The sequence below is a fragment of the Anomaloglossus baeobatrachus genome, chromosome 2 (assembly GCF_048569485.1).
Source record: "Anomaloglossus baeobatrachus isolate aAnoBae1 chromosome 2, aAnoBae1.hap1, whole genome shotgun sequence".
NCBI lineage: Eukaryota > Metazoa > Chordata > Amphibia > Anura > Aromobatidae > Anomaloglossus > Anomaloglossus baeobatrachus.
Genome location: NC_134354.1, coordinates 562133195 through 562160038, shown reverse-complemented (window position 1 = coordinate 562160038; position 26844 = coordinate 562133195). Strand labels below are relative to the sequence as shown.

General features: G+C 42.2%; 1 protein-coding gene across 2 annotated transcripts in view; it reads left to right on the top strand.

The window, feature by feature from the left end:
* Nucleotides 1-26844, top strand: part of TMTC4 (transmembrane O-mannosyltransferase targeting cadherins 4) — a 186343-nt gene that overhangs the window by 78113 nt on the left and 81386 nt on the right. The window contains exons 15-18 of one of the 2 annotated variants that reach the window (XM_075336699.1): nt 9525-9639; nt 20214-20326; nt 20786-20855; nt 24484-26741. In XM_075336699.1, coding sequence (XP_075192814.1) covers nt 9525-9639; nt 20214-20326; nt 20786-20855; nt 24484-24635 — 450 coding nt within the window. In that variant the 3' untranslated portion in view covers nt 24636-26741. Of the gene's footprint in view, nt 1-9524; nt 9640-20213; nt 20327-20785; nt 20856-24483; nt 26742-26844 lie in introns of those variants that run through there. The other variant, XM_075336704.1, reaches the window with a different exon arrangement.

Here is a 26844-nt window from a genome sequence, read left to right as displayed (position 1 = left end):
CTGTCCAGGTGACAGGGACGGAGTTTACAGTTTTTACTGAAAGGCTTTCTGAGACTATGGCTAAGATACTAGAAGCTTTGCAGTCCAGGACCGGTATCTCAGACCATGGGCACTGTGGAATCATTGCCACCTGGTTCCCCTCAGTTGGAACAACCATGTCCCCCCGGGGTGTCTCATAGATCCCAGGGTGAGGTCTCTGACACGGACCGCAGTCCCAGACCGCCTAAGCGACCTCGCTGGGAAATTCCCTCGACATCATCACATTGTTCAGGGTCTCAGCGGGAGGACTCTCTGTATGATGAACCGGAGGTAGCTGATCAGGATTCTGATCCTGAGGCCGCTCTCAACCTTGATACTCCTGATGGGGACGCCATAGTGAATGATCTTATCGCGTCCATAAATCAAATGTTGGATATTTCTCCCTCAGCTCCTCCAGTAGAGGAGTCAGCTTCTCAGCAGGAGAAATTCCGTTTCAGGTTCCCCAAGCATACAACGAGTATGTTTCTGGACCACTCTGACTTCAGAGAGGCAGTCCAGAAACACCGGGCCTGTCCAGATAAGCGTTTTTCTAAGCGCCTTAAGGATACACGTTATCCCTTCCCCCCTGACGTGGTCAAGGGCTGGACTCAGTGTCCCAAGGTGGATCCTCCAATCTCCAGACTGGCGGCTAGATCCATAGTTGCTGTGGAAGATGGGGCTTCACTCAAGGATGCCACTGACAGACAGATGGAGCTCTGGTTGAAATCCATCTATGAAGCTATCGGCGCGTCTTTTGCTCCAGCATTCGCAGCCGTATGGGCACTCCAAGCTATCTCAGCGGGTCAAGCGCAAATTGACGCACTCACACGTACGTCTGCGCCGCAAGTGGCTTCCATAACATCTCAAACGTCGGCATTTGCGTCCTACGCTATTAATGCTGTCCTGGACTCTGCGAGCCGTACGGCGGTTGCAGCCGACAATTCGGTGGCAATACGCAGGGCCTTGTGGCTACGGGAATGGAAGGCAGATTCGGCTTCCAAAAAGTGCTTAACCGGTTTGCCATTTTCTGGCGACCGTTTGTTTGGTGAGAGATTGGATGAAATCATCAAGCAATCCAAGGGAAAGGAAACATCCTTACCCCAGGCCAAACCAAACTTGCTCCAACAAAGGAGGGGACAGTCGAGGTTTCGGTCCTTTCGGGGTGCGGGCAGGTCCCAATTCTCCTCGTCCAAAAGGCCTCAGAAGGATCAGAGGAACTCCGATTCATGGCGGTCTAAGTCACGCCCTAAAAAGACCGCCGGAGGTGCCGCTACCAAGGCGGCTTCCTCATGACTTATGGCCGCTTCACAACGCATCCTCGGTCGGTGGCAGGCTCTCCCGCTTTTGCGACACCTGGCTGCCACAGGTAAAAGACTGTTGGGTGAGAGACATTCTGTCTCACGGTTACAGGATAGAGTTCAGCTCTCATCCTCCGACTCGATTCTTCAGGACATCTCCGCCTCCCGAGCGAGCCGATGCTCTTCTGCAGGCGCTGGGCACTCTGAAGACAGAAGGGAGTGGTGGTCCCTGTTCCTCTTCAGCAACAGGGTCACGGTTTTTACTCCAACCTGTTTGTGGTTCCAAAGAAGGACGGGTCTTTCCGTCCTGTCCTGGACCTAAAACTGCTCAACAAACACGTAAAGACCAGGCGGTTCCGGATGGAATCCCTCCGCTCCGTCATCGCCTCAATGTCTCAAGGAGATTTCCTTGCATCGATCGATATCAAAGATGCCTATCTCCACGTTCCGATTGCTCCAGAGCATCAGCGCTTTCTGCGCTTCGCCATAGGAGACGAACACCTTCAGTTCGTGGCACTGCCGTTCGGCCTGGCAACAGCCCCACGGGTTTTCACCAAGGTCATGGCTACAGTAGTCGCGGTCCTCCACTCTCAGGGTCACTCGGTGATCCCTTACTTAGACGATCTGCTGGTCAAGGCTCCCTCTCAAGAGGCATGCCAGCACAGCCTCACCGCTACTCTGGAGACTCTCCAGAGTTTCGGGTGGATCATCAATTTTCCAAAGTCAAATCTGACACCGGCCCAATCGCTGACATATCTTGGCATGGAGTTTCATACCCTCTCAGCGATAGTGAAGCTTCCGCTGAACAAGCAGCGCTCACTACAGACGGGGGTGCAAGCTCTCCTTCAAGGTCAGTCACACCCCTTGAGGCGCCTCATGCACTTCCTGGGGAAGATGGTGGCAGCAATGGAGGCAGTCCCTTTCGCGCAGTTTCACCTGCGTCCTCTTCAATGGGACATCCTACGCAAATGGGACAGGAAGCCGACGTCCCTCGACAGGAACGTCTCCCTCTCTCAGGCGACCAAAGCTTCCCTTCGGTGGTGGCTTCTTCCCACTTCATTATCGAAGGGGAAATCCTTCCTACCCCCATCCTGGGCGGTGGTCACGACTGACGCGAGTCTGTCAGGGTGGGGAGCAGTCTTTCTCCACCACAGGGCTCAGGGTACGTGGACCCAGCAAGAGTCCTCACTTCAGATCAATGTTCTGGAGATCAGGGCAGTGTATCTTGCCCTGAAAGCGTTCCAGCAGTGGCTGGAAGGCAAGCAGATCCGAATTCAATCGGACAACTCCACAGCGGTGGCTTACATCAACCACCAAGGGGGAACACGCAGTCGGCAAGCCTTCCAGGAAGTCCGGCGGATTTTGATGTGGGTGGAAGCCACGGCCTCCACCATCTCCGCAGTCCACATCCCAGGCGTGGAAAACTGGGAAGCAGATTTTCTCAGTCGCCAGGGCATGGACGCAGGGGAATGGTCCCTTCACCCGGACGTGTTTCAGGAGATCTGTTGCCGCTGGGGGATGCCGGACGTCGACCTAATGGCGTCCCGGCACAACAACAAGGTCACGGCATTCATGGCACGTTCTCACGATCACAGAGCTCTGGCGGCAGACGCCTTAGTTCAAGATTGGTCGCAGTTTCAACTCCCTTATGTGTTTCCTCCGCTGGCACTGTTGCCCAGAGTGTTACGCAAGATCAGGGCCGACTGCCGCCGCGCCATCCTCGTCGCTCCAGACTGGCCGAGGAGGTCGTGGTACCCGGATCTGTGGCATCTCACGGTCGGCCAACCGTGGGCACTACCAGACCGACCAGACTTGCTGTCTCAAGGGCCGTTTTTTCCATCTGAATTCTGCGGCCCTCAACCTGACTATGTGGCCATTGAGTCCTGGATCCTAGCGTCTTCAGGATTATCTCAAGAGGTCATTGCCACTATGAGACAGGCCAGGAAACCAACGTCCGCCAAGATCTACCACAGGACGTGGAAAATATTCCTGTCGTGGTGCTCTGCTGGGGGTTTTTCTCCCTGGCCATTTGCATTGCCCACTTTTCTGTCCTTTCTTCAGTCCGGATTGGAAAAGGGTTTGTCACTCGGCTCCCTTAAGGGACAAGTCTCTGCGCTCTGTGTTTTTTCAGAAGCGCCTGGCCAGACTTCCACAGGTACGCACGTTCCTGCAGGGGGTTTGTCACATCGTCCCTCCTTACAAACGTCCGTTGGAACCCTGGGATCTGAACAGGGTGCTGATGGTTCTTCAGAAACCACCGTTCGAGCCAATGAGGGATATTTCTCTCGCACGCCTTTCGCAAAAAGTGGTTTTCCTAGTAGCAGTCGCTTAACTTAGGAGAGTGTCTGAGCTGGCAGCTCTGTCATGCAAAGCCCCCTTCCTGGTGTTTCACCAGGACAAGGTGGTTCTGCGTCCGGTTCCGGAATTTCTCCCTAAGGTGGTATCCCCCTTTCATCTCAATCAGGATATCTCCTTACCCTCTTTTTGTCCTCATCCAGTTCACCAATGTGAAAAGGATTTGCACTTGTTAGATCTGGTGAGAGCACTCAGACTCTACATTTCTCGTACGGCGCCCCTGCGCCGCTCGGATGCACTCTTTGTCCTTGTCGCTGGCCAGCGTAAAGGGTCACAGGCTTCCAAATCAACCCTGGCTCGGTGGATCAAGGAACCAATTCTCGAAGCTTACCGCTCGAAGCTTACCGTTCTGCTGGGCTTCCGGTTCCCTCAGGGCTGAAGGCCCATTCTACCAGAGCCATGGGTGCGTCCTGGGCTTTGAGGCACCAGGCTACGGCTCAGCAGGTGTGTCAGGCGGCTACCTGGTCGAGCCTGCACACTTTCACGAAACACTATCAGGTGCATACCTATGCTTCGGCAGATGCCAGCCTAGGTAGGCGAGTCTTTCAGGCGGCGGTTGCCCACCTGTAGGACGGAGCCGTTCCGGCTCTATTATGAGGTATTATTTACCCACCCAGGGACTGCTTTTGGACGTCCCAATTGTCTGGGTCTCCCAATGGAGCGACAAAGAAGAAGGGAATTTTGTTTACTTACCGTAAATTCCTTTTCTTCTAGCTCCAATTGGGAGACCCAGCACCCGCCCCTGTTTTTTTGTGTACACATGTTGTTCATGTTGAATGGTTTCAGTTCTCCGATATTCCTTCGGATTGAATTTACTTTAAACCAGTTTATAATTTTTTTTTCCTCCTTCTTGCTTTTGCACCAAAACTGAGGAGCCCGTGGGAGCACGGGGGGTGTATAGGCAGAAGGGGAGGGGCTTTACACTTTTAGTGTAATACTTTGTGCGGCCTCCGGAGGCATAGCCTATACACCCAATTGTCTGGGTCTCCCAATTGGAGCTAGAAGAAAAGGAATTTACGGTAAGTAAACAAAATTCCCTTCTTCTCTGTCCGAAACGCGTCAAGCTTAGCCGCAAGGCAGCCGCACGGCGTTTTTTCTGGATGACCTGTGATCGCTTTTAAATATTGAATTAAAGCTTCCAAGTTTTTATCATATAGTATTGGTGCTGAGTCCCATCCCTTCAACCCTTTTGCTGCTGTCTTGGACTACGGACCTGCCTGTCCAGGGGATTGCGGGCATCCATTGCAGCCTGGAGGTTATCATATGGGTGAGCTGAAACCTACATTTTCTCTCTATGATTGATTTGATCAGAGTTAATTGCAGCCCTTAGAGTCCCTTGTCCAATTACTTTTGGTCCCTTGAAAAAGAGGAGGCTATGCATTACAGAGCTATGATTCCTAAACCCTTTCTCCGATTTGGATGTGAAAACTCTCATATTGCAGCTGGGAGTGTGCACTTTCAGCCCATATTATATATATAATTGTATTTCTGAACATGTTTTTGTAAACAGCTAAAATAACAAAACTTGTGTCACTGTCCAAATATTTCTGGCCCTGACTGTATATCAAACGGTCTAAGCTGTGTAGTAGTAATTTACAGTGTAATGCTACATACACACTTCCGTTGTACACACCCATGTACGGTGTGTTGTTTTCTCTTTTTTACCTCAGGCTGCACATTGACCTATTGAGTTTCTTTTAATATCATTTTATTTGGTTTTGAACATAAAGAAATACAAGAATTGTTTAGCAACAATGAGTACATCGTTTTTACGTCGTACAATGTATGGTAAAAATACATGGCATCATGATTCTCCTCATTGGTATGATTTACAATGACACCAAACTTATCCAGTTTTCCTTATTATTTTTGCACTGAAAAACAATCAGAAATTTAAAAAAAAAAATTTGGAGGGTTATCGCCATTTTCTGACTCCTGTAATTTTTTTATTTTTCAGTCGATGAAGCTGTACAAAGGTTTATTTTTTGCAGGTAGAGACATCATTTTTACGGATACCATTTTGTGATAGATACACAACATTTTGACAACTTTTTAGAGTCCCTCCCTCCAAAAAAAATAAATTGAAATTTTGTTGTGAATATTTGTCTGTTTGCTAATTGGGTTAACTATTTTTAGATTTTGATAGATCAGACTTTTGTGAACACTGATTAGGTTTATTTTTTTATCTTTACTTTTCATGGGGAGGGGGAAGGAATGATTTAAACTATAATGTGGGTTTTGTTTCCTTTTTTTTCTAATTATGTATTTCCTTAGAGGATTTCAACCTGAAATTGCCTTATCACTTGCACTATATACGGCAAACCATATTATTGCTGAATATAGTAAAAATCAGTGTCCTCTGAAGCCCAACCATGGAGCTCTCAGATGACAATCACGGAAGTCTTCAACAGACTCCCGTCTGTCATAGCCACCCATCGGCACTTTGTGATCACATCAAGGGAGCGCTAATTGATGCATAGAGCGATGCACCCATATGGTATATAACCCATGGTATATTTGGATTGGTACCAGTTGGCACCTCATGAGGAGTTTGTACACTGATTCTTTAGTTAGTGTTAATTGAATTACATGAAATATTGGACTAGGCCAAGTCCTATTCTATGTCTTGTCTTGTATTATCACCCTAAGGTCATACTCCCATTTAAATTGCCTTGAAAAATTATTCCTACCCTGTGGACTTTTCCATTTTTTTTTCCCTTCTTTTCAGGTTGTACTTGCAAATGCAAAGCCCCACTCTAGATTTTTTTTTCTTTCTTATTGCAGAATTGGAGTGTTGCTGTTACATGTAAGTCCCCTGACCCCTGTCTTATACTCTCCTGCCGCTGTGTTCATCTTTTTACAGCGACACTCCAGTCAGTGTGCGGCGATTTGTGACCTGCCAACATCTCCAGTGTTTCATGGAGAATGTCACTTCAATGCTTTTCTATGAGAGCCTCATTCTGGCCTCGTTAAGGCTCTCATAGAGTTGCATTGGGCGCTTGTGACATAAATTCTGACTTCCAGTTAGTCAGACGTTATGGCACTAGATGGTGCTGCAGGACTGAAGCGGTGTAGAAAAAAAAACGATGTAGCCACCGAAGGGTGATTATAAGACAAGTGGCAAAGAACTTGCATTTAAAACACCACTCCAGCACTGATGAAACAAACGCTGGAGTGATGGTTTAAATATATTTGTTTGGGATTTTATGTGATCCACCAACACTAATTAGCAAGTATTTGTGAAATGTAAAGGAAATGATAAATGGTTTTCTAAATATTTTAAAAATATAAGTGAAAATATGACATGAAATTGTATTCAGCCCCGCTGAGTCCAATACTTTGTAGGAACTCTTTTTTTCCTCTTTTTCGCACCTCTTTGAAAAATAGCTCTAGCTCAGTGAGATTGGATGGTGATTGTCTGTGATCTGCAATGTTCAAGTCTTGCTACGGATTCTCAACGGGATTTAGGTCTAAACTTTGACTGCTTTGCTTAAAAAAAAAAAAGTGCAATTCAACAATTGTTTCTTGTTTCCTGCGCTTAGTCAACTTAGGGGATTTGAATACTACTATTACAGTATTGCTGTATATAGGAAAAATCAGTCTCGTATGAATACTAATCACAGGCTTAGTTTCATAGAAGCACTGTCATGACCCTTATAACGAGTACTGTCTAATACGTATGCATTCTGAATAGTGTGTGCAATGCAAGTCAATGGGGAATACTCGCCATGTAACGAGTAACCCGAATGCCACACTATTCGTGCGAGTAGCGAATAGTACGGCAATCTGGTTACTCGTTACATTGCAAGTATTCCCCATTGACTTGCATTGCACACACTATTCGGAATGCATACGTATTAGACAGTACTAATTACGAGTATCGCGAATCCGAGTATTTCAAAACTCTCATCATTACTGTCAAGTCAACCCATTGGCGTGTCACAGGTGTGCCGATGGGCGATATAGAATATTATTTCCCAAAATTGCACTGTAAATGCCACTGTCTTAGATTGACAGTGGCATTTAAGAGGTTAACCACCACTGTGCAGTGCGCTGCTTCATGCCTGGCTGTTAGAGACAGATGATGGCAATAAGGCTAAGCCACACGGCATGAAAATCGTAGTGAGGGGAATACGATGTTTTATCGCATTCCACTCGGACCAATATTAGCCTATGTCCCACCACCCATGAGCGATTATTTTCTCAGCCCTAATCGAACCGAGTCTTGTTTCTCTTGCACTGCACTCGCAGTACACCGGTGTACCGTGCGTGAGTGCAGGACGAGAATGGCAATAGCCGGCAACGGAGGAGAGAGGGAGATAAATCCCTCCCTCCCCTCCGCAGCACCTGTCCGCCCCTCCTCAGTGCCAGCCCGCCCCCCGCAGCTGAGGTCCGATCGCATGATCGGACCTCAGTCGCAGTGACACTCAGCTCCTGCTGTACTGCCAGCATGAGCCGAGTGTCGTGCGAGGATCGCAGTAGATCCCCGTGTGGCCCCGACCTAATCAGTTATTTACCGGCAAAAATGCAAGCTCCGTTTCTGAGCCCGAATCAAAGTCAGTAGGCCGACATGGCACACCAGAACGTAAAGTGTTGTTATGGGTTTAAAAACTGATGAGAAAAAAAAAGATGCAACATGGATGACAAGCAAGACAAAAATGGTCGATTTTACAAGAATGTAAAACTGGACACAGATGAGTGAATGTAGCCTTTATGGAGTTTGTTGAAAAAGACTTATCTAGTATCGGCGCTATTTGATCCAGCCTAGAACGCCTTAGATGCATTATCCCTAGTTATCTGCATTGTATATGTGCAATGATCCACAAATTCCTTCTCCATTGTTAGCGGAAGATTAACAATGTGTTCTTGCTACTGATAAACGATATTTATATTATCAAGAATTCATTTCATGAGTCAGTACATCTCTTCTGTGGTTTAATCTGTTTACAAGCTACAATTTCTAAGTATTATTTAAACCTTTTCTTTTGAAAAAAAGAAAATGGGAATTTTAAAGTTTAACCATGAAATTTAGTTTGAAAGCATTAATGCTCCCAATTAGGACTTGCCTGTAGTTGGTTAATTTTTATTTAGGGAGGTTGAACACTTGATGCCTCATACAAAGTTCAGTGCAAGCGTTTATCAATTAAATCCTTAAGTTGCAAAAGTTATGGTACACCGCAAGAAAAATGGAACAAGGTGCAGAACGTTACGGGTTTTAAATTTCCAGTTTAGTTACAACAAACGTTAACCATTTATGGCAACGTGAAAGAAAACCTCACACCAAAGTGCTAGAAACCTTTTCTGGGCTATTCTACTTCTAGACCCCTACATATGGGAAGAATATTGGGGAGGTGAGGGGGTATAATTAGTGATACAATGTCAGAGTACATGCTCTATGCTCAATTAAAGATATGGTCCACTACAAAGCATAGTGGCCACTTCGATTTAAAGCTGGGAAAGAAGGCTTTTTCTAAATACCTTCTTTTTCCAATACAGCCTGTGAGCAGCGCTATCACTTTCCGTTCATCCCCGTCACGTCAACCATGCTGTAGTGACCTCTGATGTCCGGTGATGTCATGTCAACTTCCTGAATTGGAAATTGATCCGGCATCACTGGGGCGGGACCCATTCTCCCTGAGTGACTGGGCTGTGGGTGGAGTTTCAAGATCTGCTTTTATGAGTATGCAAGTTCTAAACTGGATCTTGGTAGATTAAATATGTCACTTCACTGGAAAACAAGTTGGTACGGTCTTTAAGGATAAACAAAAAAACAAGAGTATTTCTCTGGTCTTAGTTTTTCAAGATTCTGGGTATATTAAATATTCTATTTTGTCTTCTTCTGTTTCATTTCAGTATGCAGATTTAAACAGACATATGGATGCACTCAATGCCTGGAGAAATGCTACATTTCTGAAGCCACAGCACAGTTTAGCTTGGAATAACATGATCATACTGCTTGATAATACAGGTACACCATTCCATTACTGCTGATTATAATGGATACGAGAGATTCAGCAGCATAAAAGCTCATTCAGGTGTCCATGCACATCGTTCTGATCTTGGATGACAATACATGGAGTAGCGGTGGTTCTCCCAACCCAAGCGTGCAGCCTTATAGAAGTGTGTGAAGCTGTCATGCTCTGGCTAGGAGAGCCACGGCCACTCCATGTATTGCAGTCCGAGATCGGACCAATGTGCACGGATGTCTGAACAAGCCATAGTGGCTCTAATCTCGTAAATGTAGTCCAATTAATAGGTGTAATCTTGCTTTATAGAGATTCTCTGTAAAATGAAAGGCAAGTGTGGGTTTCTGTATTTTACATTTCTATTAAATGAAAAATCCTGTATTTTTATTATGTTTTCCTTTAATATCTGTATACTTGCTGTATTTTTATGTTGTACGCTGTAGATAGGTGCACATATAATTGAGCTGGTTAGCAGATTGTGTTGAGGAGTCAATTAGACAACAATAGTACAGTACAAGTATGTCCTTATGAATTCCATCTACTACAGTTAAACAAATTCCCTTCCTTTTCTGCGATTATGGGTCTGATAGAAAAGTAGCTTTGCCATCACAGGTGTTGGTTCACCTTCTTTCCTGTCCCTGAACACCAGAAGAACTATGGCCTATTTAGATGAGCTAATAATCAAGGAACAAGCGTTTGTAGGAATTCTTGTTATTAATTTGGCCTGTCTACACAGGCCGGAAAACGCCCAAAGGACAAGCAATGCAAGTTCACTGGGTGTGATGATTATTAATCAGGCGTAAAAATCTTTAATGGCAGTATATCGTCTTTTGAAAACAGGAGATGTTCTGCTAACAACATTGATATTCGATGAATACGGAACGATCATGAACATTCTTTCTGTGCACATAGAACACTTGTTGGTCTCTCTAAAAAGTAAACTACTACTAATCTGTTTGTAAATGACCAATCTGCGGTAATTTAACAACTTGTTTCTTGCCATGTAAACTCCTCATTAGGTAAGAATATTACATTACTTCAGACTACAAGCAACCAGATAACATTAACACTTCCCTTCCCTATACCCCGTGACAAGGGTCTGACAAGCAGGTAGCTATACACTCCCTGACAGAAGTTGTGTCGCTTATCCATGTTATGTAAATAAAAGCTTATAACCTGACTTTAAATTCATCCATTGGTTTTATAAATTATTCTTTTGAAAGCTGAAACCTTCCAAATTTGGTTTAGGTTATGAAAATAAAGTGGCTGCAAAGCTGAAATATTGATCATTTAATGAACACAGAAAGGTCAGATTTTGGCAAGACAAACGTTTTGTCGCCTTGTCATATAATGCACCCAATCCTAGTTTACATCCTCACCTGTGCTCACTAAATGATTGCTTAATTAGTGGGTGTGTATAAAAAGAAACCCAGTACCCCAGACCTTCAGTTGAACTGCAACTTGACCTCTGAAAACATGCCAAAAATCCACCCTGCGACCAAAGCCTTATTTATCAAGAGGCTGAAGACCAGATCCACTGCAGAGGTGGCTGGCACCTTTTAATGTGTCTCAGCGTCCAGTACAAAGAATTAAAAAAAGATTTGAAGAGACTGGAGATGTTTTTGACAAGCCCAGGGCCGGCAGACCCCGCAAGACAACTGCTCAGGAGGAACATTTATTGGTTAGAAAATCCAAAGCCAGCCCCTCTTCCACTGCAGCAGAGCTTCAACAGGCCTGGTCACCTCAAGTCCCTGTGTCAACTAGAACAGTTTGTAGGATTCTATCTCGAAATAGCCTCCATGGTCAAATCAGTGCCCAGAATGCCCTGGAAAAGTGGCAGAAGGTTCTCTGATGAATCTTCAGTTGAATTACACCACAGCCACCACAAATACTGCAGGAGACCTACTGGAGCCCGTATGAATCAAAAATACACCCATAAAACAGTTACGTTTTGTGGTGGAAAGATCATGGTCTGGGGTTACATTCAGTATGGGGGTGTGCAAAACATTTGCAAGGTAGAAGTCAATATCAATAACTCATACATCCATCTCTAGAACAAAGTCCTCCTGGCAAAGAAGATCAAGGTGCTCAAGGACTGGCCAGCCCAGTCACCAGACATGAACATGATTGAGCATGTTTGGGGTAGGATGAAAGAGGAAGCTTGGAAGACAAAACCAAAGAATCTAGATGAACTCTGGAAGTCATGCAAGACTGCATTCTTTGCTATTCCTGATGACTGCATCAATAAACTGTATGAATCATTGTTGAACCGCAAGGATGCAGTTCTTCAAGCTCGTGGAAGTCACACAAAATATTAAATATGGCTCTAATAGCACCACAACGTCATTCACCAATGTTATGCAATATACCTTTGTATTAGATGTTAATTATTTGTTTGAATTTCACATTACTTTCTGTGGGTGACAAAACTTTTGTCTTGCCAAAATCTGACCTTTCTATGTTCATTAAATGATCAATATTTCAGCTTTGCAGCAACTTTATTTTCATAACCTAAACCAAATTTGGGAGGGTTTCAGCTTTCAAAAGAGTAATTTATAAAACCAATGGATGAATTTAAAGTCCGGTTCTAAGCTTTTATTTACATAACATGTATAAGCGACATAACTTCTGTCAGAGAGTATAGCATCCAGGGCTGTGGAGTCGGAGTCGTGGAGTCGGAGTCGGAGTCGGAGCTCATTTTGGTGGAGTCGGAGTCGGAGTCGGTATAAAATGCACCGACTCCGACTCCTAAAATATATAATAAATTGGGGACAGGAGTGCAATGCAGAATGTGCTGAATATTTTACTAAATAACAACATTTAGTATAATGCTTATATTTAAGTGAAAAATTTATTGTAGTACAATGTGAACATCAGACATTTAATTGTTTTTATGATACAATAATCAAGATATTTGGATAGAACATAAAATATTTATTGGAATACAACTTTAGAACACAAAAAAACTAATAAATTGTAAATATGTAATATATATAATATATATATATATATATATACAGTGTATATACACACACACAAGATATATATGTAATCTACTGTATATTACATAGTGTATTACATATTTACAATTTATTACAGTTTTTTGTGTTCTAAAGTTGTATTCCAATAAATATATGTTATGTTCTATCCAAATATCTTGATTATTGTATCATAAAAATTATTAAATGTCTGATGTTCACATACACATATTCATGTACTACAATAAATTTTTCACCTAACTATAAGCAATATATGTAGGAGTCGGAGTCGGAGCCGGAGTCGGAGTCGGTGCAAGAGAATTTGAGGAGTCTGAGTCGGAGTCGGAGTCGAAGGTTTGGCTTACCGACTCCACAGCCCTGATAGCATCTATAACTCCCCAAAGATGCAACCCACACCCCCACAAACAAATCTGTCAGACAGGTAGCTCTAGCATCCATCACCTCCATCATTATTGCCACACACCCTGCCCCTGCCCCTGAGGACAACCGGCCAGGCAACATTAAATGGACTGTTGGCACAAAATTACTGTTAACACCAAGTACAGGCGCTTGGTACATCATGGCGGGGTCAAACAATTAACTGCTCCTTCCCACCAGCTTGTTTTCCATATACCTCCGCTGTTCTCTGGCTCTAGGAAAGCCAGAGCAATCGATCAAAGAAGAGGAGGCGAATAGAGGAAAAACAAGCAGAGCAAAAGGTGCACTTAAACTTTTGGACACTCCCTTTTAAATCTCCGATATAAGCCCATCTGAAACCCCTACCTGATTGACTGACTGAGGTGCATTATTTCTGGTAGTAGGCATTGTGTGGAACTTCACTAATTCCAATACTTATTCGTCTGCTTGATATTTCCACTTATGGGATACAAGAGTAGCGCTGCCCCAGTATGTTGTGCTTGCTGCAGTACTCGCTGATCTGTTTGTACCCCAGCCATTACTGCTGCAATGCCGGACGCACACCGCAGGTCGATCAGTGACACGGTGTCTTTGAGTACTGGAAGTTTATCCTGCACTTTTTTTTTAAAACCAAATTTTTATTTCTTTTCTTGTAATGGTAAAATAGGGTACAGAATGAAGAAAATAAGGGTCAACAAATCAAAATATCAAATAACATAGTCTCTACAATGTATCGATCAAATATTTGTCACGGTCATCAAATTTGCTCCTTTCCCTTCTTCGTCAATGTATATTTCCATTATTCAGTCTCCGCTACCCCCCTTCAGCATTCCTTGATAACTTGTTACAAACATTACTTATAAACACTATCCCTCCCATCCCCCCCTCCCCTCTCCATGCGACACAACCCAGAATTTGGCCAACTATACTTTCAGCTCGCACAGGGACCCTGACAGGTCTTCCTTCATGTACCATTCCGTAGACACAAATGTGGACATTATTTGTATTATTTCTTCTCTAGAACATATAACGCTTATGAACTTTCTCCATTCCAAGGTTTACAAAATTCAGCCTCTATATCCCAGTCAGAATACCTACTTGTTCATTTAATCCAATCGACTACATGTCTTAAGATACAGGCCAAATTGTACCCCCTGATGTTAGGTAGTCTGATCACTCCATTTTCCGTTGATAACATTAGCTTTTTGGCACTAATCCTTGGCCTATATCCCTTCCACAAAAAAACGTGAGAACGCTTTTGTCAATCTGTTCACATCCGAGTGTTTAAGAAGCAATCAGATTGTCTGCATTGGATAGAGAAGCTTGGAAAAGCTCATCATTTTTATTAGATGATTTCTTCCCAGAAGAGTCAACGGCAAATTTGCCCAACCTTGCAGTTCACGTTCAATTTTCTCGATCAAAGGGGAATAATTTAATGAATATATGGTCTTAGTATCCCTCCCAACCTGTACTCCCAAGTATTTAATTGTATTTCTAGCTATTGGAATGTCACATAATGCACCCCTCTCCTCCTCCGCTCTCTTTTTGTCCAAGAAGAGAATTTCACATTTGTTTTTGTTAAGTCTAAACCCTGCTAACCTCCCAAACTCCTCAATTTGTTCTATGACTCTACTCAATTGCGTTTTAGGTTTGCTCATGAACAGGATTATATCGTCAGCAAACAAGGCTGAGTACAATGACTTCCTCCCTACCTTGATCCCTTCAAACCACCCCCCCTCATTCAAACGTCTAGCCAGTGGTTCAATAGCCAAGTTAAACAATAGTGGTGACATCGGGCATCCTTGCCTGGTTCCTTTCATCAAAGGAAATGTTTTTGACAGAAATCCCGGGGTACTCACTCTTGCCTGAGAATTTGCATAAAGGACCCTAACAAAATTCCTAAAAGGTCCGTGTAAGCCCAGGTGATCTAATACCTGTTCCAGCCATGACCACCTCACATTGTCAAAGGCTTTCTCCGTGTCCAAGGTGTTCAAGGCTGGATGCCCCTCCCCCCCTTCTCTCCTCTGCTTTGCTACATCAATTGCTAGCATTACTTTCCTAATGTTTGTCACCACTGAACGTCCTTTAACAAAGCCAGCCTGGGGGAGATCTATAATCTCTGGCAATACTGCCGCTAACCTATTTGCCATCAACTTCGCTAATATTTTTAGGTCTTGATTAATCAGCGAGTTGGGCCTATAACTAGATGGGTCTTCTAAATTCTTTCCTCCTTTAGGAATGAGCTTTATATAGGCTGTATTAAGTGTACCAGATATTCTTTCCCCGTCCATTATCTTATTGAATAACTCAGTATAGGTGAGATTTGATCCTTCATAATTTTGAAAAAACTGCCGCTAAAGCCATCTGGTCCCGGGGCCTTTGTCGTTTTTAACTCTCCTATAACCTGTAGCATCTCCTCCGTCACCTCTTTATTCAGAGCCTGTAAATTTTCCTCCGTGAGCGTTGGCATTTTTGTTCCTTTTAACCACTTATTTCCTTCTCTCCTATCATCTAACCCCTCCTCTTTATATAAACCTGCATAGAAGTCACCAAGAATGTCGTTTATCTCTTTGGGATCTGTCGTTTTACTCCCCACAGCGTTTCTCAGTGTCATAATATGTGTCATCGGTCGTCGTCCCCTTGCCAGATTTGCCAACAACTTCCCTGCCTTGTTCCCGAAACGATTCAACTCTGCCTCTTGTTGTGTCCTGTACATACCTTCTTTCCTTTCTACCCAGTTCTCAAAATTGCCCTTCGCCTTCACCCACTTTGCTTTTTTCACCCTTGATGGTTTTTCTAAGAAGTCAGTATATGCTTCCCTGACTGCCCGGCTAGCCTCCTGAAACTTTACTCGTGCCTGTCATTTCGCCTTTGTCGTATATCCTATCACTTTTCCTCTCAAAACTGCCTTAGCCGTCTCCCAATACAATAGTGTTTCCCCACTGTGCTCTTGATTTGTCAATGTATAATCCACCCACCATTCTCTCAGTATTCTATGGAAGTTCTCGTCCAAAGTCAAGGGGAAGCGCCATATATAATCCTGTCCTCTCTGAACTTTGTCAGCTATACTGACTACTACTGGGCTATGATCCGATATTACCATAGTCTCTATAACTATCTCTTCTACCCTCTGCAATAAATTCTCACTTGTCAGCGAAAGGTCAATCCTTCACCAAAAGTCATGTGGGTGGGAATAGTGTGTAAATTCTCTCTCTTGCGGGTGATATAATCTCCAGCAATCCTGTAGTGTAGTTGTATTTAAAAATGCTCTCAGCGACCCCTCTGTGTTCCTCCCCTGCTTCCCCTGACTCCTTCTGTCTTCTTCCTGAGAAACCACTGTATTGAAGTCTCCCCCCACCAATTTACATATATCCCCATCCAGCAAAATCTTATTAGCTATATTTTAAAAAAAAAAAAAAACAAACCTTTGTTCCGTATTGGGTGCATATATATTGTGGATACTAAAAGTGCCTTGAGTACCTGAAATCTTTATATGTATGTATCTTCCTTCTTCATCTGAATCTTGTGTTTCCAGCTCGTGTGCAAAGTTTTTATTGATCAAAATAAGAACCCCTGCTTTCCTACCTTTTGAGGCCGACCCATATACCCTTCCCACCCACATCTTGTTCATACGGAAGAACTCATCCTTTTGCAAGTGCGTCTCCTGTAATAAAGCAATATCAACCTTAAGCTTCTTGAGATGACGTAGTATCATATTTCGTTTGTGCGGCGATCTGAGTCCCTTAACATTCCACGTAATGAGCTTAACCATAATCCCCAAAATCAACAGTTCCTTTTTCAGGCCGTGTCGCATGGATTCCCCAACTCTCTTCCCCTCCCCTCCCCCAACGGTATATAACCCCTCCCATCCCCAACTTTACAAATACAATTAACGTCTTCCATTTTTTCTGAGATGATTGAGACTCCTTTCAAACCCCTGCTTCAAGTCAAGCTCTCCATGAAGCCACCCCACTAAGTCACCTCTCCCCCTCTATTGGCTATTAACTCCTTGCCCCTAAACAGCCTTTATAAATTTATCAAGCTCCTAAAACCGTCATTAAGAGAAGAAAAAGAGAGAGAAAAAAAAAAGCATTAGTAGATGATAAAAGGGAAAAAGTGATAAGCATGAAAAAGAGAGAAAAAGGGAGCGAAAGAAAAAGAGAGAAGAAGAGAAAAGGAGGTAGGCGAGACTTTAGAGAGTTAAGGCACATTTGTCACCATACGGCTCCATTCAGCAGTCCCAAATTAAGTCCTTGTCTTGCCTGCTTGTTCATGAGCTGCTGCCGCTTCCTCTTTTCCCAGCTGAAGTCGCCATCTGTCGCTTTTCCTTCGGACTGGCTGGTCTGGGTCTCGATTGACTCCACTCTGGCTTGTTGTCGGGTCTAACTGCAGATGTTATGTTTGCAGGATCTGCATGTTTCGGATCAGTGAAAGTCCCTTCTTTTCCATTCTTCTCCTGTCGCCGTGTTCTCCCCTACTGTAGTATCTCTCGCTCCGCCTCTGAAAGATCCCGAAAAGTCTTTGTGACCCCATCTGCTCCTCTTACTCTTAGTATTGCTGGGTATAAAAGCTGAAATTTAATGTTTTTGTGATGGAGGGAAGTGCAGATCTAGCTAAATGCTTTTCTTTTTTTGTATGACTTCTGCCGAATAGTCGCCAAATAATAGAATCTTGTGTCCCTGAATGCATAGTGCCTGTTTCCTATTCCTGAAGGCCCGTAGAATTTCTTCTTTATCTTTGTATTCCAGGTATTTTATAATAACCTTTCTTGCTCTGGACATTTCACCTTGCCTGGAGGTATTATCATTGTTACTGTGACCATCTCTTTGCTCCCTTATGGGTCCCACTCTGTGCGCTCTTTCTACACGGCAGCTATGTGGTAAGCCTAAAGCCTGGGGTAATTCTTTTTCACAGATTGAGTCCAAATATTTTGTTGTCACTGTCTCAGGCAGACCCACCAGCCTTAAATTATTCCTCCTAGATCTGTTTTCAAGATCTTCTATTTTATCCTTCATAAGCTGAGCATTAGTGTTTAGCTCCTTAAATCTGCCCTCCAATCTTGTCAGATTCTCTTCAGCATCAGAAACTCTTTGCTCTACCTCTGTCAGTCTCATATCATGGTGCGCCACATCCTCCTGCAGCGCAGCCAAAGCCTTCTTCACTGAGGCTGCTATTGCCTCTCTGATTTATGCTATCAGATGATCTGCCACTTCTTTTGCCAGCCTTTTGTAATCAATCTCATATCTTTCCCCCAAGCCCAATGTCTCTGTACCACTCTGCATACTCTGAATTCTTCTGTTATCTTGGCCTCCTGCACATTGCTGCAGCTGCCCTTGTGGTTCCTCTCCCTCCTCCCCCTCCTTCCTCCTCACTGTCGGCGCCATGTTAGGCTACTTTCACACCTCCGGTTTTTGCAATGCGGCACACTCCGGCACTTTGCAGGAAAATCGCAACCGTTTTTTTTTGCTGCCGGTTGCGTTTTTTCTGCATAGACTTTAATTAGTGCCGCATTGTGCCGCAAGGCCTTGCGTTCCATCCGGTTTTTGCCGCATGCGGCAGATTTAGCCGATGCGGCGGCCGGATGGAACGTTGCCTAGCACGTTTTTTCGTGCGGAAAAAAAAAACCGCATCGCGCCGCATTCGGCCGATGCGGCGTATTTTTCAATACATGCCTATGGCGGCCGGATGCAGCGCGATGCGGCAAAAACCGCATCCGGCCGCCGCATGCGGTTTTTGCCACTGCGCATGCTCAGTAGCATGCCGCAAGCGGCAAAAACCGGCCGGGCCGCATGGGAAAAACTTATGCAAAGGATGCGGTGTTTTCACCGCATCAGTTGCATAGCTTGCACAGCCGGATTGAGCCGCAGAGCTCAAGCCGGATGTGTGAAAGCAGCCTTATCTCCACTCACCCCCTCCTCCCTCTGCTCTGGGCTTGAATGGTGTTCCTCCACTTCTAAGGAGATAACGATCCATGCACTGACAGCTGGTAATTCAGTGCAGCCTCTCTATGTTGGTCTAGGGTGCTGTTTGCTTCTGTAGGTCGCTGTATATTGCAGGGGCTGTATGGAGCTGCTCCTTCTCCCTCCTCACATCTCAGTGCAGGAACAGGAAGTCTATCCTGCACTTTAACAGGACAGCACTAAGTGGCACTGAATGCAGGTCAGATGTGGCAATAAGCAGCGACCCAAATTATTGGTGGTGCCACGCCCTGTGGAAATCATATCCATATTGACTTAGAGACTTTTGGCAATTATGTGCCAGTCCCGACTATTTTTGTGCAAATTCCAAGTTGCGCAAAAATAGTACAACTTAAGGTGTTTTACACTTGAATTCTATCACTTTAATGAATTTCCCTTATGGTTTGTGGTGACTGATTTGTAAAAACACGCTGTTTTGGGCTGTGTTTTGATGTGGTTTCTTGGTTTGTGGTTTTTTTTTTATTTCGATATAGGATATATCAATATAGTGTAGTTTTGATCATTTTTACACTGCAAAATCATCACCAAAACACCAAGATAAAAATGTGGGTGGGTTGCTTATTTGAGCTAAGAAAATGACCCAAAGAATTGGCATAGCATTCCTTTTTTTCATTTTTTTTTATCACATGTGGAAAAGACAAAAAGCAACTTGCATCATTGTTGGTGCATTTTCTGATTACAAAAAAAAAATCTGCTTGCAACAGGCTTCCCATTTATTTTGAATGTGGATTTTTCGCTCTTAAAACCACATTAGAAACTCTCTGATCAAACCTGAATGTTCACATTTCCTTTTAAGGGGGTTATTTGGTTAAAAAGAAGTTATCACTTATCTTATGGGACCTGAACCAATTGGCAAATCCTGGAACTTTTATCCTTGACTGGGAACGTTTGTCTGTTACGGTGGTGTGGCACCGCCACTTCATTCGTTCTCTATGCGGTTGCTGGAAAAAGCAAAGTGCAGCTCTCGACAGCCTCATAAATAGAGCGCAGGTTGAGCTTGTAAATTGCAGCTCCATTGCAATGGAAATAAAAGATAACCATTCTACCGATTTGGTGCAGATAGGTGATTTTTTTTTGTTTTTTAACTGGATAACCCCTTTAATAAATGACTAATTGTATTAGCATAGAATCTAACTGCACATTTCCTGAACACAAAATGTTATATGTAGTCTTGAAATCTGTTTTGTTTTCTCCTATGATTAGGCAATCTAGCTCAAGCAGAAGCTATAGGAAGAGAAGCCTTAAAACTATTACCGCAGGATCATTCGATTACATTTTCATTAGCCAATGTGCTTGGAAAGGCGCAGAAATACAAGGTCTGTCCGAGATAATGTGCCCTAATGTTCATGTCGATCTGTCCTTGTGGTTCGGTGCTGTAATCTCCAAGCTCATGTGGTCCTTTAGTACATTTGGTCCATAGGTGTGTTATGTGTTGTCTTTTATGTGGTTAGTATGGTATGACTGCAGTGTAGAGCCCTCCGCAGATCGCTTGTCTGACATTATGGCCACATGAGGGCAGTGTTCTTTTGTTGTCTGGTTGAGGTTTCATTGCTAGTAACGACTGATTTAATAACTACAGATAATCACATAAATGCTTGAACAACATAGTGCACTTTCTATTGGGATTAGAATTTTATGATAAGCTATATTTATCAACAAAATGTATCTAAATTATTAAATAAGTGGAAGCATATTCAGGCTCTTCTTTTTGAATAATGCATTTTTTTGTTGTCTGAGTAACCGTACAGGTTTTTTTTTTTATTGTCTTATTCCAGGAGTCTGAGGATTTGTTCCTCAGAGCCATTGAAGCTAACCCCTCGTCTGCAAGTTATCACGGCAATTTGGGTAAGAGCTTTTTCCGAGTCCGTCATTTACATTTTAAAACAGAATAAACTGTCACACTGTCGACACATATATACTGCGAGATTATTTTCCTATTGATGGAGTGGAAAATTAATTATCAAACAATGTCAAGAATGAAACGTCAAAAGGCATATGTTTAACAGTCCATTCTCACTGTGTAGTAATTGAAAAGGGTAAAATCAATTTCAATCAAAAATACGTGCGCACAAAAGGCCCACCTATCGGAGTGAAGCCATTCCATTATGCGGAGATGACTGTTAGCACTGTAAAGGCCTCCTTGTGCAGACTCTTTGTTTAGGAGCCGCATGAATAGAATTAAAAAATGGAAAGAGGCCCTTTGAGGCCTGCTCTTTCTTACAGCACAATCCTGTCAAAGTTTTCAGGGCACGCTGTGTTAAAATGCTTCTGAAAGGCAGCAGCATTGTGGTGCAAGTGGACATGGCTAAACACAGATGCTCCTTAGGTCAATCATGTTATTTTTGGGGGTGCCCTTGATGAGATGATTAGCTCCACTTATTACATATTTCCTGTATTATTAAGCAGCATTTATGGCAGATTATACAGAATAGAGCAACGTCCATATTATTCTTCCACTTCCCAGCATTTTCTATTGTTACCCATTTTACTGTCAGTGTTGTCTATTTCTTAGTTAATTATTTCCTAAATTCTAACTTAGTGCAGTGAGAGAACATCCAGCAACAAACTTGACCAGATTAGAGAAGGCTAAAGGCCAATATGTCCCGATAAGTATCAGATTTATTAAAAGAGCGTGTGATGAGGTTGCTCAGTGATTTATATATAGTGTGTGCATAGAGGAATTATTGGCAAATGCGGTGCACCTACCCAGGTAGACAGATCACGTCTGATGATGCTGACAATGTACCAGACGGGAGGAGAGGAGCGGACTGCAGATCAGCCATGCAGCTGTGTTTGAATAGCACTCTTAATTGAAGCCATCAAGCTCAGCAGTCTATGTAGTACATCTCATTAGGCTACATACACACTGCGCTTCTCAGCATTCATCATAGCTTCACTTACACATTGTACTAGGGAGTTTGATGAACACAGATTGTGCTACTAAACGTAAAATGGGACCATATGTATTCTGTGTGGAAACCGCACAAATAAAAACCATATTCACCCGTAGCAATTTTCCACTTGAATTTTAGGGAACGAAAAAAAAAAAGCAGATATTGTTATAGTGACAGCAAAATGAATGAGACTATTAAATTCTCATTCACTTGTAGTATTTTTCCATATTTTAGACCTGAAGTGTATTTTTTCTTTTTTCTTTTAAAAACATGTCAGTTCTTTCAGAGTTTTTCAGGGGTTTTTTTTCCCCCACCATCTGCGATCAAGGAACTGATTAGCACAAAAAACAGCAACATAAAACATGCGCAGAAAGCTCATTCAGCAAACTCACTGAGCATCAGAAGTCCACAGATTAAAGTGAAATTGCCACTGTGCTTTTCTAGCAGCTGTCAGCATTTTTCCTGTATGTAAACATACACTTAGGCAGGGTTCACACAGCCTTTGGGGGTTTGGACATTATTTTCACATTTTATAGTTTATTATTATTATTGTTGTTATTATTATTTATTATTATTATTATTATTATTATTATTATTGTTGTTATTGCATGATTCAAGCGTTTTAATCCCCATCATTTTTAACCCCTTCTCCACCTGGTGATTTTCAGATGGTCAACACAGCCGTATGAGGTCTTTTTTTGGTGGGACGAGTTGTACTTTTGAATGAATGCATTACGTTTACCATATCATGTACTACAAAATGGGGGAAAAAATTCTAGTATATTATATATTTATTTAGTAACTACGTACTCCTACTGACGTGGAAAATCATACTACAAGGTCAGTTTTACCATATAGGGAGCGTGGCAAATAAAGGAACCCAAAAAACAATTGTGCAATTGCATTTTTTGCAATTTCATCACACTAGAATTTTTTCCCCCATTTTGTAGTACATGATATGGTAAACGTAATGCTTTTATTCAAAAGTACAACTCGTCCCACCAAAAAAAGACCTCATACGGCTGTGTTGACCATCTGAAAATCACCAGGTGGAGAAGGGGTTAAAAATGATGGGGATTAAAACGCTTGAATCATGCAATTATTTTGTTGATACTAGAGGTATTGTCATTATAAATGTTGTTGTAGAAATAAATATAAAATAATATATATAATATATATTATAAAATTAAAATTTGCTTTTGGCACCATTTTCAGAGTCGAATACAGAAAAAAAGCAGCACATTGCAAGTATGGTGCTCGAGGAAGGGACGAAGTCCTCAATGTCACAAAATATAAGCTCAGCACCAAATGATGAGAGACACAAAATTCATGAATGCTGCAAGAAGTGAAAATGTTTTATTTCAATTCGGCACACAGTAAAAATCCAAATCTGACGTTTCGACCTATTCTAGGTCTTTGTCAAGGATATCTGGGGAGGGAACCAGGCTATGGAAATGTCCAATAGCGTTCAGGCGTAGGGCTGGGTGGAGGTATGGCAACATGTGCTGCAAGGGATCCACCACATGTATGAAGCGCCAGATATCCTTGACATAGGTCGAAACGTCGTATTTGTTTTTTTTCTGTGGTGCCAAATTGGAATAAAAGATTTTCACTTTCATGAATTCCATTTTCAGAGACACGTAATGTTTTCATTTTTTGGGATCTGGGTCTGTGTGATGGGTTATTTTTTGCACCCTTACCTGATGTTTTTACTGATACCATTTGGTTTGATCACCTTTTTTTGCATTTTATTGCAATGTTGCAGCGTCCAAGAAAAAACGTAAATCTGGAGATTTGATTTTTTTTTTTCCCATTACGCTGTATACCGATCAGATTAATTTGTTTTTTATATGTTGATAGATCAGACATTTCTGAATGCAGCAATACCAATGTGCATTTTTATTTTTTCAATGAATCAAAAACGGGGTGATTTGAACTTTGTTTATAAAAATCTGAAAAAACAATTCACGTTTTATTGTATCTACTAGTCCCCTTAGGGGATTTGAAGCTACGATTATCCGATCGCCTGTGCTGTACAGAGCAATGCATCAGCTGAAATCCTGATCTATAAACACTGGCGTTTCAGGTAGTTCATTATGATACATGAGTTATCAGCCTCCGATTGGTGCGGGGAATAGCACGCTCCCTGTTAGTGCTCGTTAAATCCAGCTGTCTGCTAATAACCAGTTACATACCACTGTTAATTTCTGAGTTCTACCCGTGACTGTTAAAAGCACATGTCGACTGACGTGCAGAGAAAGAAGCGGGCTCTGTGTGCTAGCTCACATCAAAGGCAGGGTCTCTAAGTACAATAGGCAGCTTGGTTGTTTCCATACGCTTCATAGACTGTCAGTGGGGCAGCAGTGTGTAAATTTAATTATTGCTGCATTCATGTGGATGGGAGACCACGGTTTCCCATCCTTACATTTGTGGAGATTGGGTCATCACTAATTATAACATTTATTACCTATACAGTGAATAAGGGATAAATATTAAAGATAAGACTACCTATTCAAGGAGTTAGATTTTGCCATTTGATCAGTGTTTGCATTCACCATTTCATCTTGTATATATTTCAGCCGTGCTTTACCATCGCTGGGGACGTCTTGACTTGGCCAAGAAATACTATGAAGTTTCTATGAAGTTAGATCCGTCTGCCTCTGGGACCAAGGAGAACTACAATCTGCTGAAACGAAAGCTGGAGCAGCAGGCAAACAAGAGGCAAATGTAACAAGCCCAACAGGAGCAACATAATGTGAATGGTCTATGGACTGTGGCAGAGATACACCTGATAGAAACTGGATGTACATCTCCTGTCTCTTGATGCAGAAAATATTCTTTAGCAAATGTACAATAATGGACGTTTTCTAGATGTAGGTGGGAGCATTTGTATGGTTACCCCAAATTACTTTTACTATTTATTATTAAGGGGTCGGGATAAGAACAGAGCCAGTAAAGGTCTTGTTCTGATGAACCCTTCTGTATATTGTGCACCTCTTTATATCTTTTTACTACAATGTTTTGCACCAGTCCGGACTGTTCGCTGCTACACTCTGGTAGATGTAGAACACATCTGAACAAATTTCTTATTGCATTATTTATTTCTCTTGTATTTTATATGCTGCATGTACCATTGTGGCTTTTCTTTTTTTCCTAAGAACACTTTTTTTTTAGGAGAATCAAGCTTTAATTTGTGTGTTGCAAATCCAGCCATTGTCTATATATCCCATGCACCCAGCCTTACATTGTGTGACGTGGAAGATTATGTATTTATTTAGGTAGGCCGCTAACTTGCACAGGTCAGTTTGATAATGTGTTTTTTATGCATAAATGTGTAATGTCATAGGAAAGATAAAATATGTTTCTTAAGAGCTATGCATCTAAGCCAGGACACATGCGGTACTGTAAACCTTGCGTTGTTTCTGTTACGATTTCAGAGTCTGTTATTAACTTTCAGGCTCTCTTTAAATATTTTGGCCTCAAGTAATTTAATTTTTTTTCTTTTTTGCGTTGGAGTATTATACCCCATATTCGTCAAAATGGTGCTCAATGGAGTAGATTCAGCAAGTGTCTAATTCTTAGAGCAACCTTAGACTAGACAGTCTTAAAATGCTCCAAATGCATTAAATTGGTTCATGCTGTTTAAAACTCTAATTTTAAGACTGTCTAATGTACATTTATGCTACCTATTTGTTAACCTACTTTGTGCCAAAAACACACAAAATGTCATTTATGACTCGCACCTTTTTTTTTTTTTTGCAAATTATGCCTGAATTCTGCCAGATTTAGTTCAATACATATGCCTCACTGTTTGATTAGTTTTGTGCAAATGCAAACACACTTTTTTTTTTCTTTTAGCCTTCAGAGGTTTTTTTTTTAATAAAACACGAATCTTTTCAATATGCTTTAAAAAAAATTAGACCTTTTTATACGCCACTTGTTCAATTTTTCAACATTTAAAAAATTCAGAAAAAATTAGCCAAAAAACATTTAATGAAAACACTGCCCTCCTTAATAAAGAAACACAAAAAAAATTGAGGACTTAAAAAATGGTGCAAAACCATAATAGATTTAGTGAAAACAAAAAATGCCTAAAAACCAAACTGTTACAAAAAAAAAAGGCTTAAAAAGAATGATGAATCACGGTCTTTGTGTGCCATTTCCTTAGGCAGCAGTATACATATGTTGTAGGCCATTGTTCAGCACCGCACTACAAAATCGGTGATACAGCTGGATCTCCATACTTGTATAGTAATCCAAATCACAGACCATAGTAGAGAAGGGCTGATTGCGCATATTGATTCATACCACAGCACGGACAGTTTGTATGTTTTTGTGTTTGTAGTTTTCTCTGGGTACTCTGGTTTCCTCCCAAACATCAAAAACATACTGATAGAGAATTTAGATTGTCATCACTGTCCCCATTGGGGCTCACAGTGTCTCTAAAGTGCAGTGGAATATGTTGGCACTATATAAGCAAGTATAATAAGTAACATAAGAAACCAAGTCCTTTTAAAGTGATAAGTGTGTTTTGTCCTGGTCTTTATCTCTAGCTTTATAGTAATTCCTTAGCTTGTTTGGAGATGAAAGCGAGTCCTATCAAGCATCAGGAAAATATGTTCTGTGGCATTCTTTGTGCAGATGTCTTTACTTTTATACCTGCACCATGAACCTTAACATTTATTATAGATAATCTGTTACTCTGTAAAACCCAGTAAGGGTGCATTTCAAACATTGTTAAAACCTTGTGGTTTGTCACTTTCATATTGTTACATATGATTTACCATTAGACTGTTACTATTTTCCATTTGTTGTACATTAAAAAATAAAATTCAAATATGGAATTGTTTTAGCTTTTTTTAAGGTGGAAATAACTCTGGGAACTAGAAAACCGCTCCACCTATAAACGTAATAGGTATTCAAGGTTAGAGCTGATAAGA